At 53.3% G+C, this 17,314-nt stretch overlaps 1 protein-coding gene across 1 annotated transcript in view; it reads right to left on the bottom strand.

The window, feature by feature from the left end:
• The window catches only part of Tgm2 (transglutaminase 2), a 30,412-nt gene extending 14,863 nt beyond the window's left edge, over positions 1 to 15,549 (bottom strand). Inside the window, exons 1-6 of the mRNA XM_087911055.1 lie at positions 15,428 to 15,549; positions 12,333 to 12,512; positions 7,931 to 8,173; positions 3,369 to 3,487; positions 1,537 to 1,665; positions 455 to 632 (exon numbers count right to left, since the gene is read on the bottom strand). Of these exons, the coding sequence (XP_087767181.1) occupies positions 455 to 632; positions 1,537 to 1,665; positions 3,369 to 3,487; positions 7,931 to 8,173; positions 12,333 to 12,512; positions 15,428 to 15,437 (859 nt within the window). The 5' untranslated portion in view covers positions 15,438 to 15,549. The remainder of the gene's footprint in view (positions 1 to 454; positions 633 to 1,536; positions 1,666 to 3,368; positions 3,488 to 7,930; positions 8,174 to 12,332; positions 12,513 to 15,427) is intronic.
• Between the last annotated feature and the right edge of the window lie 1,765 nt (positions 15,550 to 17,314).

The raw sequence follows: 17,314 nt of genomic DNA, 5'->3' as shown, positions 1-17,314 counted from the left end.
TCACTATTGCCTCTATTTCTCATGTGGGGAAACTGAGGCTTGGAGACACCGATTCTCTGGCCCAAATCCATCTGGAGACTGGAAAGTTAGACTAAGCATTGCTCCCTGGGTCTCTGAGCTGTGGACTTGACTGAGGGTTTGTCTCTTTACATACCAATCTGGAAGGTGGTCATAGCCAGAGACAAACGCACCTAGGTGTGAGGCTGGGGTATGGGATCTCTCTAGGAGACTTCAGGAGGTCCCTTGGAGGGAAGGGGTCTTAGGCTCTAGAGAAAAGGGTTAGTGTATGGAATCCATAGGAAAAAGAGAAACAGGAAAGGGACTAATGAGTTGCCACATTCTCCAGGCCACACAGTATCTTAAGGGCAGAAACAGTACTGACATTAGGTCTCCCTGTGTCCCCATGGGCTACCAGAAGCTGAGACTGGTCCCAGGCTACCCAGCCGCAGCTTACCTGTGCAGGCTACGGCCGCAAACACCCAGCATTGCCCGTACTTCACTTGCTGACAACCATGTTCCTTCCAGCGCCGCAGGATGTCCACGCTGCCAATCCAGGCCATGGGACTGATACCATCCCCATAATTGTTGTCCCACCGGCCCAGAAGTACACCCTGGTCATCATTGCAGTTGACCTGCAATCAACAGAGCATCATGGGTGGCAAAGTCTGGGTCAGGGTGGAGAGTAGGTCAGGAGGAGTAGGCATAGAGCAAGGGATCAAAGTCAGGTCACCCTAGGAGGAAGGGTTGGAGATGCAGTGTGCCATGGTGCACCAGATGGGATGTTAGGGATAACTGGGGATGCAGCCAAGGGCTCAGGAGACAGAGAGGAAGACCTAGCAAAGCCATGGGCAAGGATCTGATTCAAGGCCTGAACCTGCCTTGTGAATCCAGGGTCATGATGTGATTGAGTTTCCCAAGCACCCACACTGGCTCCACGTGTCTCTCAAGCATCCACTGCTTCCAGAACAGAATCCAACCTCTGGTCCATAGCCCATGGCTCTGGGTGCTCTGGCCCTGCCCACTCAGCTCTTTCTGCACCCACACATTCCCCTTGCTCACTCTCCTCTAGCCTCTCTTCATGCCCTCAGCACAGGCTGTGTATCTTTTCCTGAGCTCTGGGGACCACACCAGAGGGAGGTCCCTCAGTCCGCCCTGTGGTGAGATACTGTGCTCGGTCACTCGCTCGTGCTGCCCCCCCCACCCCTAGCCTGTGCCACTTGATCGATGCCTGTGCACTCATTCCTCATGTTTCTACTAGTGTCTGTGCCTCCTCTCACCCAGTGGAATACAGTATTATGGAATTTAGGGCCACACACAGTTTAGACCCAGCTCTGCCCTAGTGTCCAGGACATTAGTGGTCGTTAGTCAGTATTTGCCTGGTGAATGACTGAATTGCATTGGGAACCTCGTTTGTGTAAAGCTTTCTAAACTTCTTTTGCTGAGACTTATCTCTGCCCCAAGCCCTCATTATCCCCAACACAGAGCACGGCCTCATCATCCCAGAAGGGAACGGCCTGCCGGAACCCCCAAACTCACCATGCCGCTCACCACGCGGCCCACGTAGATGGGACTGTTGCGGCGTGAGCAGTCCCGGGCACGGTCCTTCAGGAATTTGGGGTTCACGTCCAGGAGCATCAGGCAGGTGTCTAGGATGCCATCTTCAAACTGTGTCCAAGCAAGCAGTAGAACAGGAAGTTGGGATGCCAGCCTCTCCCGGAAGCTGTCCTATATCCCCACAGCTGAAGGGACCACACTCCCTCTCACTAGTAGATGGGAGTCCAGCTGTTTCTGGGCATTCCAGGACTCCAGCTGCTGAAGGCCGAGGAGGGAACAGTGTGACATCTGGGGGGCATGGGTGTGGAGAGGGGGAGGGGCATGCCCATCTGGCACCTCAAGGGTTCTCCTTCCTTCCTCTGCTCCTCATCTTGTGCTGTTCAGGACCAAGCCTTGTGCCATGCGACAAAACAGCCCTCTAAGGGCTTGCTGTGGTCCCTGTTGTCATCAGTCTGATGCCAGGAGATAGTTACAACCAGGATTTTCCCCATCTCACCTCTTGAGGTTCCATTACCCACAACGTCCTTCTCAGGCAGGATTTAAGTTTTCCCCACCTCTGAGTTCTCCCCACAGAGCTAGCCTCTTGTATGGCAAACTCTTACTTGCTCTTCAAAGCCCAGCTCAGACACTTCCTATTTCTAGAAGCCCTCTCCGATAACCATGGACAGTGAGGATTCCTCTCCATTTAAGTCTCGGCAAAGAAGAACCATGGAGGTCAAAACAGAGACGCGACCCTGTTCCTCAGAAAGAGAATGCAAAGCCCTGGGAGCTGAGACTGATTTGTGGTTTATGCGTCACGGAGACACGGCTCACTTACTCCCACAGCCAGGCTGCCTGTGCTGGGTAGGGATCTCTGTTGCTATGATCCCTCAGGAGGAAGCTGTGGTCAGCATGACCCTGAGGCATACGGGAGGACTTCGCTCCACCCAAGGAGGGTCTGAACATCAGACTTAGATCCAGAGACTGTAAGATGCGCTCCACCCTTGGAGACCACCCACCACCCATGCACCAGCAGCCAGGTGTCATGGTTCTGCTTTCTAAGTTTTCTCTACAGGATCAAGAGGTTTTCTGGGAGCCTGGGTAATGAAGGAAATGAGTTTCTGGGTTTGCAGAACTGGCCCTGCCTGGGAACCGGAAACAGCAGGACAGATAGTCAGCCAGCTCGCTGTCTGAGCCCAGCCCAGCCGGGACTCCGCAGTCTTGCCATAGCTGGTCTCCATTTGTAAGGAGCCATGACCTGGTTGAATGGTTATTACTTTCAGCCACTTATGTGGTAGGCTTGTTTGTTACTGAGCAGTGGCTGATTCAAACACGTGTTCTCTGGACAGCAGCATCAGCACCCTGGGAGTGCTTGAGAAGGTAAACTCCAGCCCCACCCAGATCTGTCTATCAAAAGCTAGGTGTGTGGCTTGGCCACTTCTGCTTTCAGGTATCTCTGAGAGAGGCTGTCCTTAGGAATTATTGTCTCAACAAGGTCCTCACCCACTTCCTGGCACAGGCTGAGCACACACTGAATACCTGCTGAGTGCCATCACTAATATCAAGGGTCCTTCACTACCTCCTCCTCTGAGAACCCCAGCTGGTTTCATTGCTTCCCAGACTCTCCTCATTCTTCTCCCTGAGCCCATGGGTGCTGACTCTGCTGTGTGACTTTAGGCAAGCCTTAGACCTCTCTGGGCCTGTAGCTATATGGGCACCCTGCATTTCTAGTAGGATGGGACCGGTGACTCTGCAACCCCCTCACATCTTGGAATCTCAGGCTCCCCCAACACAGGCTGACTTGTGGTCACTGTGAGGGGCAGGCGCTGTCCTACCTGCCCGAAGTTCCAAGGCACACTCTTGATGAACTTGACCGAGCCCTGGTAGATGAAGCCCTGCTGGGAGAGGACGTATTCCCGTCGCTCCTCCTCTGAGTTTAGGTACACGTCGTCCGCTGTGGACAGAAGCAAGGGGGCTCAGCTTGAGCTGGCAAGTCAGGGGCCCTGCAACATGGCAGCCGGGAGCTAACTCCCTGGCCCAAGCCTCTCTCAATTAGAGAAACGAATCGTTTAGAGACAAGGCTGCCAACATCCATTTCCCAACATGCACATAGTTGTGATGAAAGCAGAACACACGTGAATCCATTTACTCTCTCTATATTAAAGATGGGGAAACTGAGGCTCCGGTGTGTACCGCAGTTGAGAAAGCTAACATCCAAATAAATGATGGGGGAGGCTGGACTAGTTGTTGTTGTTTTGTTTTTCACGACAGGGCTTCTCTGTGTAGCCCTAGCTGTCCTGGAACTAGCTCTGTAGACCAGGCTGGCCTCGAACTCAGAGATCCGCCCGTCTCTGCTTCCTGAGTGCTGGGATTAAAGGCGTGCACCACCACTCTGAGCATCGGCGCCCCGCTTCGATGCTCATTTTCAATGTGACCTGGGCCTTAGCCCATCTCAGCACCTCCTGGAGTTGCCTGAAAGTGCAAGGTGTGGCAGATGGGGAGTGCGGGAACAGACTCCTAAGCCAGCCTAGGAAGGTGCAGGACTCCCTGGGGAGAAGGTTCCAGAGCCATAGAGACACCAAGAAGGGTCACCGCCGTCCTAGGGAGGCAGAGCTTGGCCAGCTTTGGGGTCAGGGATGCTCGGTGAGACATGACCGAGGAGTCTGGAAGGTCACAGCATAAGCCTAGGACACCTGCCAAAGCTGTGGTCCAGAGAAGGTATGGGTTACAGGGTTTTCTGTGACTAGGGGGGAGGAGACAGGCCAACGAGGCTGAGGCTTAGTGGTCAGGCTGGCTTTATGATGTCAGGGAAACTGAGGCAGGGAGGAAAAACCCAGGGCCTCATAATGACTCTGGTAAGCCCCTAGCCTGGGTGTCTATTCTCTTTGGATTCCTCCCTCCATCACTGAGAAAATTCAGCTATGCTTGATGTCTTGATATCACACAATGAAACGGTTTACTTAAACAACAAAAACAACAAACGTTTTCAAAGGCAGGGTCTCATGGATCGCAACTTCAATTGCGATCAATTCAAACTCTATATGGAGCTAAAGGTAAAACCTCACATTTCTGATCCTCCTGTCTCTATCTCCTGAGCAGTGGAATCACAAGTGTGAGTCACCTTGCCTACTTTTTGTGGTGCTAGGTATCAAACCTAGAGCTTCGTGTATGTTAGGCTAACACCTTATCAACTTAGGTGCAACCCCAGCACAGACCTCTTTTTTTTTAAAAGAAATTAAAGTATCTTCATGGTGTCTAAAAAAATGGCAAACTCCAGTCTCTGCTGAACCTGCTGGAGAAAAGGTCCTGGGGCTACTGCAAGGCAAGGTTAGACCACCAGGTAGACCGTGCAGTGCCCAGCACCTCTGCATTTCAGGGAGGAAGGTGAGTGCAATGGCACCCTGGGCACACTGCTCTCTGGCTCCGAGCTGGGGCAGGGGCTGGGGGAGGGGTCTTAGCTTTCCATTACTGAGTGAAGGAGGGGAGTAAAAGAGAAAGTGAAATTCTGGGTTGCCCCATGGAGTGTGGTTATCACATGTGGTATTGGGATCATAGCTCTGACTTCTGGTGACGCTGAATGCTCTGGGAACAGGAAGCCATACACACACCGGCACTATCCTGTGACCTTAAATCCAGGACAGGGGCACCCATTTCCCGGCAGAACCAGCCCTTTCCCATCCATTCTTGAAATTTCCCTGCTACAGCTGTCCCCACCCGAGCCCAACTTCCTGTCTCCTCCAGACCCTGCAATGTGGGTCACCTTAGTCACTCCTTGTACTGCTTGGCCAGGACCCACTCCAACCCTCAGGGCAGGGTGAGGCAGAGCCAGAGGAAGGGGGACATCCCCGGGAGCTGCCCTCTCCCTGCCCTGTGGGTTGGCAAGGGATCTTCCTCCACCCAAACAAACTGCAGTTTGTCTCAGCAAAGTCACCTCTGTTCCAAAAAATCATTGTATTGTGTGCTCTGTAAGACACCCCACAGGCCGCTGGGGATGACCTCAAGGCCATTAACAGGTCACTGGGCAGATGCAGTCCATGTTGGCAAGAACCAAGGCATTTGGACTCTTGGAAAGGCTGGGCAGCTGGGTTCAGAGCACTGTGCACAGGTCTGAAGACAGCTGTAGGAGAAACCAGATTTTAGCTGGTTGGACCCAGGCCTTCAAGCATGCTAAGCAAGCACTCGGCCACTGAGCTACAACCCCAGCCTTCTCTTTTGAGACCAGTCTGGCCTTGAACTCACAATCCTCCCATCTCAGCCTTCAAGTATGAATATCAGGCCTGCGATATCAGGCCTGACCTTTCATGTTTGATAGAGGGCATCTTGGAAATAGCAATCTCCCCAGTGTGTATGGACAGAGCTTAGACTGACATAAGCCAGCAAACAACAGAGTCCCCGGTGTAGTGTGTGTGTCTCTGTGTGTGAGAGATCCAGTGTGTGTGTATGCGAGTGTGCATGTGTGTGTGTGTGTGTGTGTGAGAGAGAGAGAGAGAGAGAGAGATCAAGTGTGTGTGTATGTGTGAGAGAGCACTGTGTACATGTGAGTGTGTGTGTGCCTGTGTATGTGTGTGAGTGAGTGTGCATGTGTGTGTATGTGAGTGTGCATGTGTGTATGAGAGAAAGCATGTGTGTGTATGTGTGAGAGAGCACTGTGTACATGTGAGTGTGTGTGTGCCTGTATATGTGTGTGAGCGAGTGTGCATGTGTGTGTATGCGAGTGTGCATGTGTGTATGAGAGAAAGCATGTGTGTGTATGTGTATGAGAGCACTGTGTACATGTGAGTGTGTGTGTGCCTGTGTATGTGTGTGAGAGAGTGTGCATGTGTGTGTGTATGCAAGTGTGCATGTGTGTATGAGAGAAAGCATGTGTCTGTGTATGTGTATGAGAGCACTGTGTATGTGTATGAGAGCACTGTGTACATGTGAGTGTGTGTGTGCCTGTGTATGTGTGTGTGTGAGGGTGTGGGTGTTTGGCTGGCATATATGTGCACACCACCAAGGGTGTCAGAAGAGGACATCGGATCTCCCGGAACTGGAGTTATAGATGGCTGTAACCCACTATGTGGGTGCTGGGGTTCAAACCCTGGTCCTTTGGACAAGTATCCAATGCTTTTAACCACAGAGTCATCTCTCCAGCCCCACAAAATGGAGTGGTCATTTTTAACTGGGTGTGGAAGCAGGAGGATCGGAAGTTCAAGGTCATCCTCAGTTACAATGAGTTGGAGGCTAACCTGAATTATATGAGATCCTGCCTCTAAAAATATATTCTTTTTTTTTTAAAAAAAAAAAGGCTGTTCTGGCATCTGTTGGAATTAGACAAGTCAAAGTAGGCACAACAGAGGAATTTTAAAAGCCTCCGATTGAGTATGTCATAAAATTTCCCAAAATAGAGAAGAAAAGAGTTGCCTAACAGCAGAGGCCAGACACCATGGGGGAAGGGGCTAGCCTGGAAGGTCACTGAATTCCCAGGCTTGACAGCCTGAGAGTCCCCTCCTGCCTCACCGTGTCAGAGCAAGAAGCAAACAACTGAGATGGGGAAACTGAGGCTGGGGAGGGCTTTTCCCAGGTCTCCTCTCTCACTTCCTCCTTTGCCACTGTCCCCTGCCGACTGAAGGAGCTTCCAAGAACCACTTCACTCCTCTGAGTCTCGGTTTCCTGTCTGAGCAACAAGGAAACTGCCATCTTCATCCCTGGCAGCTGCACAAGGAGGCAGCTACCAGCCTGACTCGACCCAGTTTCCCATCCTCACGCCAACCTAGATGAGTGTAAACCAGGGCCTCGTGAGCAGAATGAGAACAGTGCCTGGCACTGGCCATGAGCTGGGGGTGCCTCTCCCCTAAGGGAGACCCGTGAACCACACACCGCCTTGTGCCCCCAACTTTCTTGCTTTGTAACTTAATTCCAAGGTAATGGTGCTAGGAGGGAGGTCCGATGAATGTGTCCTGTCCTTAACAGAGGACTGGGTTAGTTACCTCCAGGGTGGCTATAGAAGACTTTGGTCCTCTCTCCCTCTCTCACCACGTGATGCTTTTCAGCACACTGGGTCACAATAAGAAGGCCCTCACTGGATGTGACCCACGGTCTTGATCTTGTACCTCCCAATCCCCAGAACTGTCAGCCATGATTATAACCAGTCTATGGGATTCTGTGACACCAGTCAAATGGATCCAGACACCCAGTTGCTAGTGCTGTTGGAACTCATGGGCCCCAGACCTGGACTGCAGCCTTTGGTACCAGATGAGTCACCTGGCTTTCTGTCTATAAACTGGGATGCCAAAAGAATCCTTACTTTAAGGCTGGACAGGAGCTGACCCATGGCCCCACCCAATCAATCTTCTTTGACATTTCCTCTCTTGGTTCCTGCCACCCACTATCCCCCCATAGATGGAAAATGGCTCACCTGGGCACCAGGCATTGAAGAGCAGGATGAAGTGGCCCAGCACGTAGCTGGAGCCTTGGTAGCCAGTAGAGGCCTCCAGGCTGAGGCGGTACTGGCCGATCGGGGCATTGGCTGGGGTGCAGAGTTGCAGCGCGAGGACATTGTCCTGTTGGTCCAGCACTGAGGCTGTCCAGGATCCCTCCTCTACGTCATCAGACAGTGGGAAGCGGACCTTGGTCCCTGTCTCTTCACTGGGAACTGGGCCTGCCGAGGGAAGGGGAAGCTGTGAGTGAAGAGCTGGCAGGATACTGTCCAGGCTCCCAGGCCTGGGGTCAAGGCTTAATTCCACCTCCAGCCACAGAGGAACTCTGCCAAGAGGCCCTACCTCCTTAAACCTCTGTTTTCTCATTGACCAAGTAGGCATTGCAAGCCCACTTGAAAAGCCATAGGCATATGGTGAGCCTACAAGCAGAGAGAGTCGTCAGGAAGAGGACAGCACAGCCTAGGAGAGCTGCGGTGATCTACCTCAGATTGGAGGGGATGTTAGACAGGCCCAGAAAGCAGGAATGAAGGCAGATATTGCCAAGGACCCTCAGTTCTCTCTGAATCCCTCTCCTGCACACCATTGCTCCCCTCCCGAGATAGCTGCATACTCCTGAGACAGGACCTGAACATCTGAGATCCTGGCTATAGGCTGGTGGAGGACAATAACCTATCAGGTATCCTCGGCTATGGGTTCAAATCCCATGGGCGGCACATGAGGGCCATCACTTCCCTGCAGCCCTGTGCATCTTATAGACAGCTCTGACTCTCTGGGCTTCCCGTCAGCTGCTGGAGAGTGGAGAAGGGAGGCCTGGAGATCAGGGCTCTTAGGAGACCCTGGGTTTCTGGGGTCTTGAAGCCCTGGTACCGCCACACCGCCTCTTTTCCAAAGATGCTGCTTCCTGGTGGGCTCCAAAGGTCCTGTGTCATGGTCTGCACAGACCTCCTCCAGGTAAGGGGTGGCCTGGCCCACGTAGGCAGGCCTGAGTCACAGTGGGCAGGGCTGGTCACTTTGGCCTTGGGCAGAGAACTGAGAAACAGAGGAGCATTCTGATGAGCTGGGAGGTAGCCTGGCAGTTTATTTTTATTTCTCCACCCCCTCCCTGTGGCTCTGCCATCCACTGCTGACAATATTGGGTCCTGCTCACCGAGCGGCTCCCTTCCAGCCTCCACCCCTCCTCTCCGTCTGCCAGCACCACTGCACCCAGGCCCAAATATAACCGTGAGCTAATAGGCATGACACAGGCCTCAAGAGGCTGTCTGGGTGCCAGGGGCTGAGGTGGAGGCATCCAAACCCTCCCTGACTTCCAGAGCTGACATTTGGGAAAGAGCCAGCGAGGCCTGGGACTCAAGAGAGTTACCCTGAGTTTAGTTTCCACCTCTACCTCAACCCAGCACCGTGCAACCTAACCCAGGCTTCTCTGACTCACAGTATCTTCATCAAAGAATCAGGCTTGGACCACAGCTTCACGTCTGGAACTGGCTTGTAACTTTGTAGCAAGGGACTTTGTTTCTGTAAGCCAGAGTTCTACCTACCATCTGTGACATGGGGCCTTTCTCTATCTACAAAATGAAGTCATTCCTCTTAAGGTTGCCAAGAAGCTTCAAGAAGGCAAGCCTGGGACACAGTAAGTGCTCAGTAAACAGTTACTATGGCCTATTATTCTCGCCCTGTGTCCTGGCACAGCTGGTGGGTTCGGTGAGGGCACATGGAAAGCATCTGGAGCAGGAACTGTCCACAGACATGTTCCCTCCAAAAGGGACACGCGGATCTGAGTTCTCAGGCCAGATAGCAGGCTCCGAGGACCGCGACACAGACAGATACTTTTAGCACTATGAAATAGCTTCACAGATGTGGAAACTGAGGCAAAGGGAGTCAGGCTGGTTAGGAGTGGGTGGGACAGGTCAGTCAGAATTATGCTTGCGGCCCCAGCGCAACCCCAACCATCGCCCTTCCCTTCTCAGAAATGTCCCTGTTTGGATGATCAATTATCTGGTCACTCTGGTAACCTGTCTGGGTCAGGTCCCACTGCCACTGTCTCTATTGACATACCATCCCTAGGGCAGGGCAGGAAACACACATCCCACCTCTCTATCCGGGAACAGTCACACATGTACTTGTGTATGTACGTATACACACACACACACACACACACACACACACACACACACACCTTTCTTCCAAGAGGGCTTGCCGGGACACACTGTCCTGTGGTCCCACCACTGCTTACGTAGCTATCTTTGCAAAGTTTCTGACTGGGGTTCCACAAGATAGCCTTGGTGCAGTCAAGAATGCCATGACAGCCACTTTAGACCCATGTAACTCTAGAGACCCAAGGGGTCTTGGCACTGTCCAGACCATGGTGACAGCCTGGGCTGGGGCAAGTATAGCTTCCAGGGTAACACCTTCAGTGAGCCTCACAACTGTTCCCTTCTCCCCCCGTGGGCTGGCTTCATCTCCTGCTTCCACCCTCCAAAAGGGGAGTGTTTGGTCCTTCAACAAGGGCTGTTTGTCCACTGTGGCCTGAGACTGCTGCAGAGCCCACCAGACCCCAAACTGCTTAGGGAAAATAAATAGCTGGGGTGGGGTCATACACCCCTTTGCTGAGTGGCTTGACTAACTCTCTCCCTTCTCTGGGTCTCAGTTTCCCTGAAGTGGTAGGACAGGCTGAATATAATCTAGAGAGCTCTGATGGATAAGGAGGTCCCCAGCCAGGCTTGGACTGGGCACTGACTCAAGCCTGGCCTGGGGGTAAGAGCCTGGCTTCCTGGTATTGTCCCTCAGGCATCCCCGGCACCCGGGAGGGTCTTGGATAGTGGACAGGGAAGCCGTAACTGCCTACAGATGGAAGTGACCCATGGGGACTGGTGAACAGAGATTAGCTACAGGGTTCAGGAGGTCAGTGTACCTCCCAGTACTGACCTCGGTTTGCTAAGTGCCTCTGTTCCGCTCCCCAGCCCATGGAGATGGAGAAGAAGAAAGAGTCTGGGTCAGGAAGGAGGATGTACGTGGGTGCTCACAGTCTACTCAGGCTGACAGCTCACCGGTCACCCATGTCACAGAAGAGTACATTGAGGCCACGCAGGTGGACACGGAGTTAAATGGCAGAGAGCCTCAACTCACAGCTGGGTCAGGGACTGAAGCCTGCTGTGCATCTAACTACTGACGGAGTGACTTGGCCGTCTAGCCTTACCTCAGGCTCCCTGTCTGCAAAATGGGAGCCCATTATGGTTCAACCCTGGGGGCATTAGCATGGCATGAGCGTGGGCATGTGGACTACCCTGCTATGTGTGCCCCCTTTCCAAGCATGATCCAGCTCTGCACAACCACATAGCACCGCCCTTCCACTCCGCAGGGCCTGGAAGGCAAGAGTCTGGCTAGGACCCTGTGGTGGGTAGAAAGAACCCTACAGGTGCTGGGGTGGGGTGTCCCTGGGTAATGGCTCCATCTGTGGATGAGGAGGGAGGAGGAAGGGATGGAGGGGATATCCTGGCAGCCTGTGAACCCCAAGATAAGCTTATCAAACAGCCCTCAGATAGAAAGGGCCTCAGCTGGGCTGGGTCGACAAGTTCTGCCCGTCACTCTTTCTACCCCCAAAGATGGAAGAAAGCTGGCCTTTCTTACCCTTGGGCCAGAGTCCCAGCCAGGTGACCCCTTGCTGACCCTGAGGGAGTGGTTTCTACCAGAAGTCAGACAACTGATTTGGCATTCAAGGCCAGTTTCCTCGGAACAGTCAACCAGAGAGATTGGGGACAGGGTGGACAGGGTCCAGCACCCTTTGCCCATCCCAGGAGCCTCTGGAATGAGAGAGCAGCCACCAGTACCTAGGCATTTCTCAGGCCATCTTACTTAACCCTCCAGTGTGAACTGCTGATGAACTCAGTCTCAGAGAGCCTGAGGGTCTTGTCTTATGTCACACAGCAGGTCAGCAGTCCTCCCTTCCTCTAGAAGGCCCCTTTCGCCACCACCCAGATTTAAGCCAGATCCCGGAGGTCTGGTGGGTTCTAGGAAGCCCTGGTGAGAACAGACAGGAAGGTTGTTCGGTGTGGGAAACATTACGCTGGCTCACGCCGTGGAATAATCCTTTTGGACACTATGAGGATACGCTGCTCTCATTGTTAATAACTAATAAAAAGTCCCTGCGTGGTTATTTGGGAACTGGCTGGCGGGACAGAAAAGTCCTTTAGGATTGTGATGAACCTCCAAGGCAGAAAACTGTGGAAAGTGGCAACTCCCTCTTCTCTTCTGGGCCTCAGTTCCTCATCTGTGAAATGGGGCTAATGACAGCTGAGATCCTCAGAGGATGGGAAAGGCTTTGGAAAGAGGTGGAATTTATTCTCCCACCAGGAGCAGGACACAGAGGCGATCCAAGGTACCCACCAGTCACAGCACCAAAGGTAAGGTTGTCCACGCTGGACTCATAGCCGCGGCCCTCAAAGTACAGCGTCAGCCGGAAGCGCTGACCACGCCGCAGGACCAACTTGTCGTGGCACAGGTCGGCCGTGTGATGGTCACGGCCATTGGCCTGTATCTCCAAGTCACACCTCTCCAGGATCAGCTCTACAGAGAATGAAAAAGGGAGCATGAGCCGCCATGGCATCTCTCAGGGGGCTGTGGCCGTCAGTGATACAATCCCACTACCTACATATGGGGCCTCGGCACCCACTGTGACCTTCTTTAGACCCTGGTGACAATTCTCTCAGCCCTGACCCGTTCAACCCCACAGCTTCCCATGGTCACAGGAGTCTGACAAGGTTAAGTGTCTAATCACAAGGTCATGTTTGCAGCAGAAGGGGCCTGTGCTGTGCCCCAGTCATGGGATCGCCAGCAATTCAAAGTTTCTGGGCCTTGGCTTCCGGGACCTCACAGGGCCGTGGCAAGCATTAAGCAAACTGTGTGAAGATGCACAGGCCTCTGGTCCACACGGCCTACCACATAGTTATAACTTCCAAGTGGGTTTTAGCGGGATCTGTTGAAGTTACTCAGCATTTGCTGCCAGAGTCAAATAATCTCCTGCTCACCTCTCCTCTCCTCCCCTCCCCTCCTCTTCTTCTTTCTATTCCTTTCCCCTTCTCCCCTCCCCCTTTTGCTACACAGTCTCACTATCTAGCCAAGCCTGGCCTTAAACCCCTGCTTCCCCTGCCTGAAGACAGCCTGGACCCTCCTGTCTGACTCAGACCTAATTTTCAATGTACAGGGAATATCATAGACTAAGGATCAGGCTAAAGGACAGGACCAGGGCACAGTCAACAGAATTCAGGCTCCGGTAGCAAAGGATCTGTTTTCCCTAACACCTCAACTGCAAGAAAGAACAAACAAACAACAACAAACCAAAAACTTGAAGGGAGGCCCCATAATGAGAAACGGAGGGTGGTTCTGCCCATTGCCATGTGTGGGGCTTACTAATACTGGCTTTACATAAAGACTTTAAAACATTCCCTCTGCACAGGAGACAGCCGGGAATTGAATCGGTAACAGATCGGAGACCTCAGGGGATTCTGCTGACTTGTCTATTTGTGAAGCAGAGTCCTTATATTTGATGGCATGTGTTGACAGACTCATGGCTGATACGACATGAGATTTTTCTCCCCAAGCACAGCAGAGGGGCCCAGACCGCCTGGACGTATGAGTGGGTTGGATAGTGAGAGCAGAGGAATTTATTGCACCGCGTTATCTTCTCGGCTTTACAGATGACCAGTCATCTCCAGAATAAAAGGTTTTAAAATGACAGTTGGTGAGTATGACAGACCTTCATTTTCATTCACTGAGCTGCTCTGCGATCCTAGACAAGTGTCCCTACCTCTCCGTGCCTCCTTCTCCAACCCCTCAAAAGGTGCTAGGAAGTAAAGAGAGGACCCAGCCCAGGATAGAGGCGTGAGAAGCGGAAGTTCTAGTTTTCTGTTCCAGAGGGAGCTGGGCAAGCACAGGTGGCGGGTGTGTGTGGGGGGGTGGACAGAGGTCTGAGCAAGCTCATGGTCAGGACTGAGGAGTCAGTCAGGTCGGGAGTGGACACAATGCTCTCAGAGTTGATGGAGGTGGTGGGGGGAGAGGGAAGGGGAGCAGTGGAGGACCTGTGGTCCAATGGTCCACTGGAGGCCTAGGGAGTGGATGGGCCCCAGGTCATCCAGCCCAGGTGTTGGGCCTCCTGCTGTGCAAGAATTCCAAACTGAGAGGAAAGAAATGCCCCGGAAGTGCAGAGGGCTGCTCTGGGAACCACCTCAAACGAAATGCTGTGTGGTCCTGGTGGCTACTTTGGTTTGGAGCAGGACTCAAAGGTGGCCCTGGTAATGACCTCACCACATAGAGAAGTTAATGTGCCCGCTGTCAAGGCAGGACAGACAGACAAAATCCTCAACCATGGAAGGCTAGGGCAGGCGGGAAAGAGGCTGTCTCTCTAGAGACCCTGGGGATAACTATCCCCCAGCCTGGGGAGACAGGGTGTAGAACCCCACCCACAGGCTGAGGGTGCGTAGGCAGTTCAGGATCACAGAACCCAAGGCCTCATGCCTTCTGAACCAGTGGGATCCTGCTGAAGGAAGCCCCAAAGTCTAGGCCATTTTCCAGGTCCCCCAACTTTTGGAAATAGAGATGGAAAACTGCCTTGGGGTAAGTAGCCCCTTAGGTGACATATCACACAGCCCGTTGAGGTTCCAGAGAAGGGAGTGACCAAGGCCACACAGTAGGGCTAGTCCTCTGAAACTTCCCTGTCTACATGTTTCAGGTCCCTCTTTGTGTCCCCTCTCCCCTTGCCCCGAGTCCTTTCCTTGGGGTCACAGTGCAGGCAGAGGTCATCCCTGAGCGGACTTGACTCAATGGTCAGCTGGGATTCTGGTCAGACAGTTAGGAAGATCCTCCATTGTACCAGTCCTGACCCATGTGTGCCCGTGTGCTGCCTGCAAACATGCAAGAGCACATGGCACACGAAGGAGGCTGGCAGAAAACGAATAGAACCCCCGACCCTTTCCTCTCTTCTCAGCCCTCGTGGGCGCACCAAGGCTGGCACTATTGTCACTAACCTACAGCCGGGAGCATTGAGCTTCCTACGGCGGTCAAGGTCTGGGCTTGGAGGAGGGCTCAAAGCGACCTCAGAGAACAGGCCTGACTTCAGCGGTGCTCAACCAAATACTGGAATGCCCCTTCGACTTGAGGCTACAGAATCAGCCAGGAAGGCTGCACCTCGCCAAGGGGTGCAACCTTCCAGCCAGCATTCCTGTACCGGGCACACAGTAGGGACGCAGATCTAAGTAGTCAGGGAAAGGTGACAGTGCCTTACCCTTCCAGGTACACATTCCGGTAGCATTTTCACCTCATTCAGGGGTAGGGCTAAGAGCTGTGCCCTGGAGTTGGGGGAACTGAGCACACAACTTAAGGCCAGCAAGGTTCCCACCTACCGGCCCACCTGTTGTTCCCCCCTGAGGACTTGGAGCCAGACCGGCCTGGTCCCGACCCCACCTCCGTACGGCGCAGGCACTCACCCTCGGCCATGGCTAGGTTAGCGGAGACAGCTCGGACGCGACAGGACACTCGGGCGTGGACCACCAGCGCGGTGCTGCGGGCCAGCCGCCCGGCGCGAACTTATAGCCCGTGGCCGGGCGGGCCCGGGTGGGGCGGGGCGGACACTCGGGGCAGTCAGTTCAGAGACCAAGAGGGCCAGGAGCGCCCCCTGCCGGACACAGGGCGACTTCGGAACAGAACCCTGGACCGCGCGATCTACACCCAAATCAGACCAGAGCCACTGAACACAGATATGATTCACTGGCCGGATAAACCAGTGGTCAAGAACATGTAGTCCTCTACACACACATATGTACACATACCACACACCACTCATATCACATACACAGATACACACATACCCACCACAGGCATATGTGCAGATGCACCACATACACTCACACCCTATAACACACATGAACACGCCACACATATTCACACAGAGTAGACATGCAAAAGCAAGCGTATAGACATCGAGATCCGTTCCTGGTCCCCCAGAATCCACTAACAGTTTCGGACATGGTGATTTGGATCACATCTGACATTAAATCACACTGGAAGCTTAGAGATCAGCCAGGATATAGCCACACCTAGACATGAGGCTGGATTCCCACTAAGCCACATATAACCCTCAAATGAGTAGGTATCTGAATGTGGGAGCTTCCAGACTCTTTCTTGGCAGACAGGGGCACAGGTACTGGCTTGTGGACACCCACAGACACCCATATCCTTCCTGTCCCACCCAGTCACTCATCCCGTTAATACCCCACCCACCCATGCTCTCTCACCCACTCACCTATTCCCTTCTTCTCTCCCTCCCTCTGCCCCCCTTCTTTGTAGCCAGCCCACTGTGAACTAAAGCACCCCTTGCAGGGACCTCTGACCCTCCCCATGGACCAAGTCCTACCCTAACTCCTTCGGTGACAGCCTGTTACACTCCTTTACTGCCACAGAGCCTGAGTTGGGGGGGGGGATTCCTGAAGAGGCACAGGCCTGCGGGTCCCCCTAACCCTTCTTCTGGAACATTTTGCAACCTGGCTGCTCTGACCTAAAAGGACACACTGAGCTCTGTTTGAATGTCACTGGGGATGCCAGGACTAACTCACACAGTTTCTGGGGGCTCTGGGTCACCCCACTTTATGGCCATTCCACTTTATGAAATTGCTCATTGTGGCTGGTGAAGGATCAGGGGGAAGATTTAGTGAGTGACTGCCAGCCAAGAGGCCGACCCTGAGTGCCCATGCTGGCCCTGACAACTAAGAGCTCAAGAAGGTATCTCACCTTTGGGGGCTTCCTTTCTGCCCATGAAGAACAAGGACAAAAATTCATTCCTCACAGGTTTGAATGGGGGCATAGTCAAAATGCTCAACACTCAAGGACTCTTGAGGCCAGGCTGGCCTAATGGCCAGGTGACCCCAGGGTGTCAGCCCTGACAACAGAAAGGCCGAGATGCCTCTGATGACCTTTCCCCTTCCAGGAGGGCACATTCTTCCAACCTTTGTCTCCACCCTACGTGCCTCAGAGGACAGGAATGTCGTGAAGTTGTCCAGCCCCTTGCTACTACTGCCATAAGGCCCACAACCAGCCCCTCCGTGGCTGATGTGGAGGCCTGACACTATTGCCAACACAGTGTCGCTATTGTTTCGGAGGCTGCCCCTCTTCCTGAAGTCATGTCTGGAGTCCCCTCACTATAGTGTGGCTTGGGTTTCCCTTAATCATTGTACCTCAGTTTCCCACCTGTTCGATGGGGGCGTGCATGGAGTCACCATGCAGGGCTTGAGAGGTCTGTGTGGGCTCAGACAGTGATGTAGGGGTAGGGAGGCAGTGACTCACTAAGCAGATTGAGGGAGGACACCCCGTCAGTTATT

The sequence above is a fragment of the Myodes glareolus genome, chromosome 10 (genome assembly GCF_982192425.1).
Source record: "Myodes glareolus chromosome 10, mMyoGla1.1, whole genome shotgun sequence".
Taxonomy (NCBI): Eukaryota; Metazoa; Chordata; class Mammalia; order Rodentia; family Cricetidae; genus Myodes; species Myodes glareolus.
Note: the sequence above shows the minus strand (reverse complement) of the source record. Positions and strands in the feature narration are given on the sequence as shown.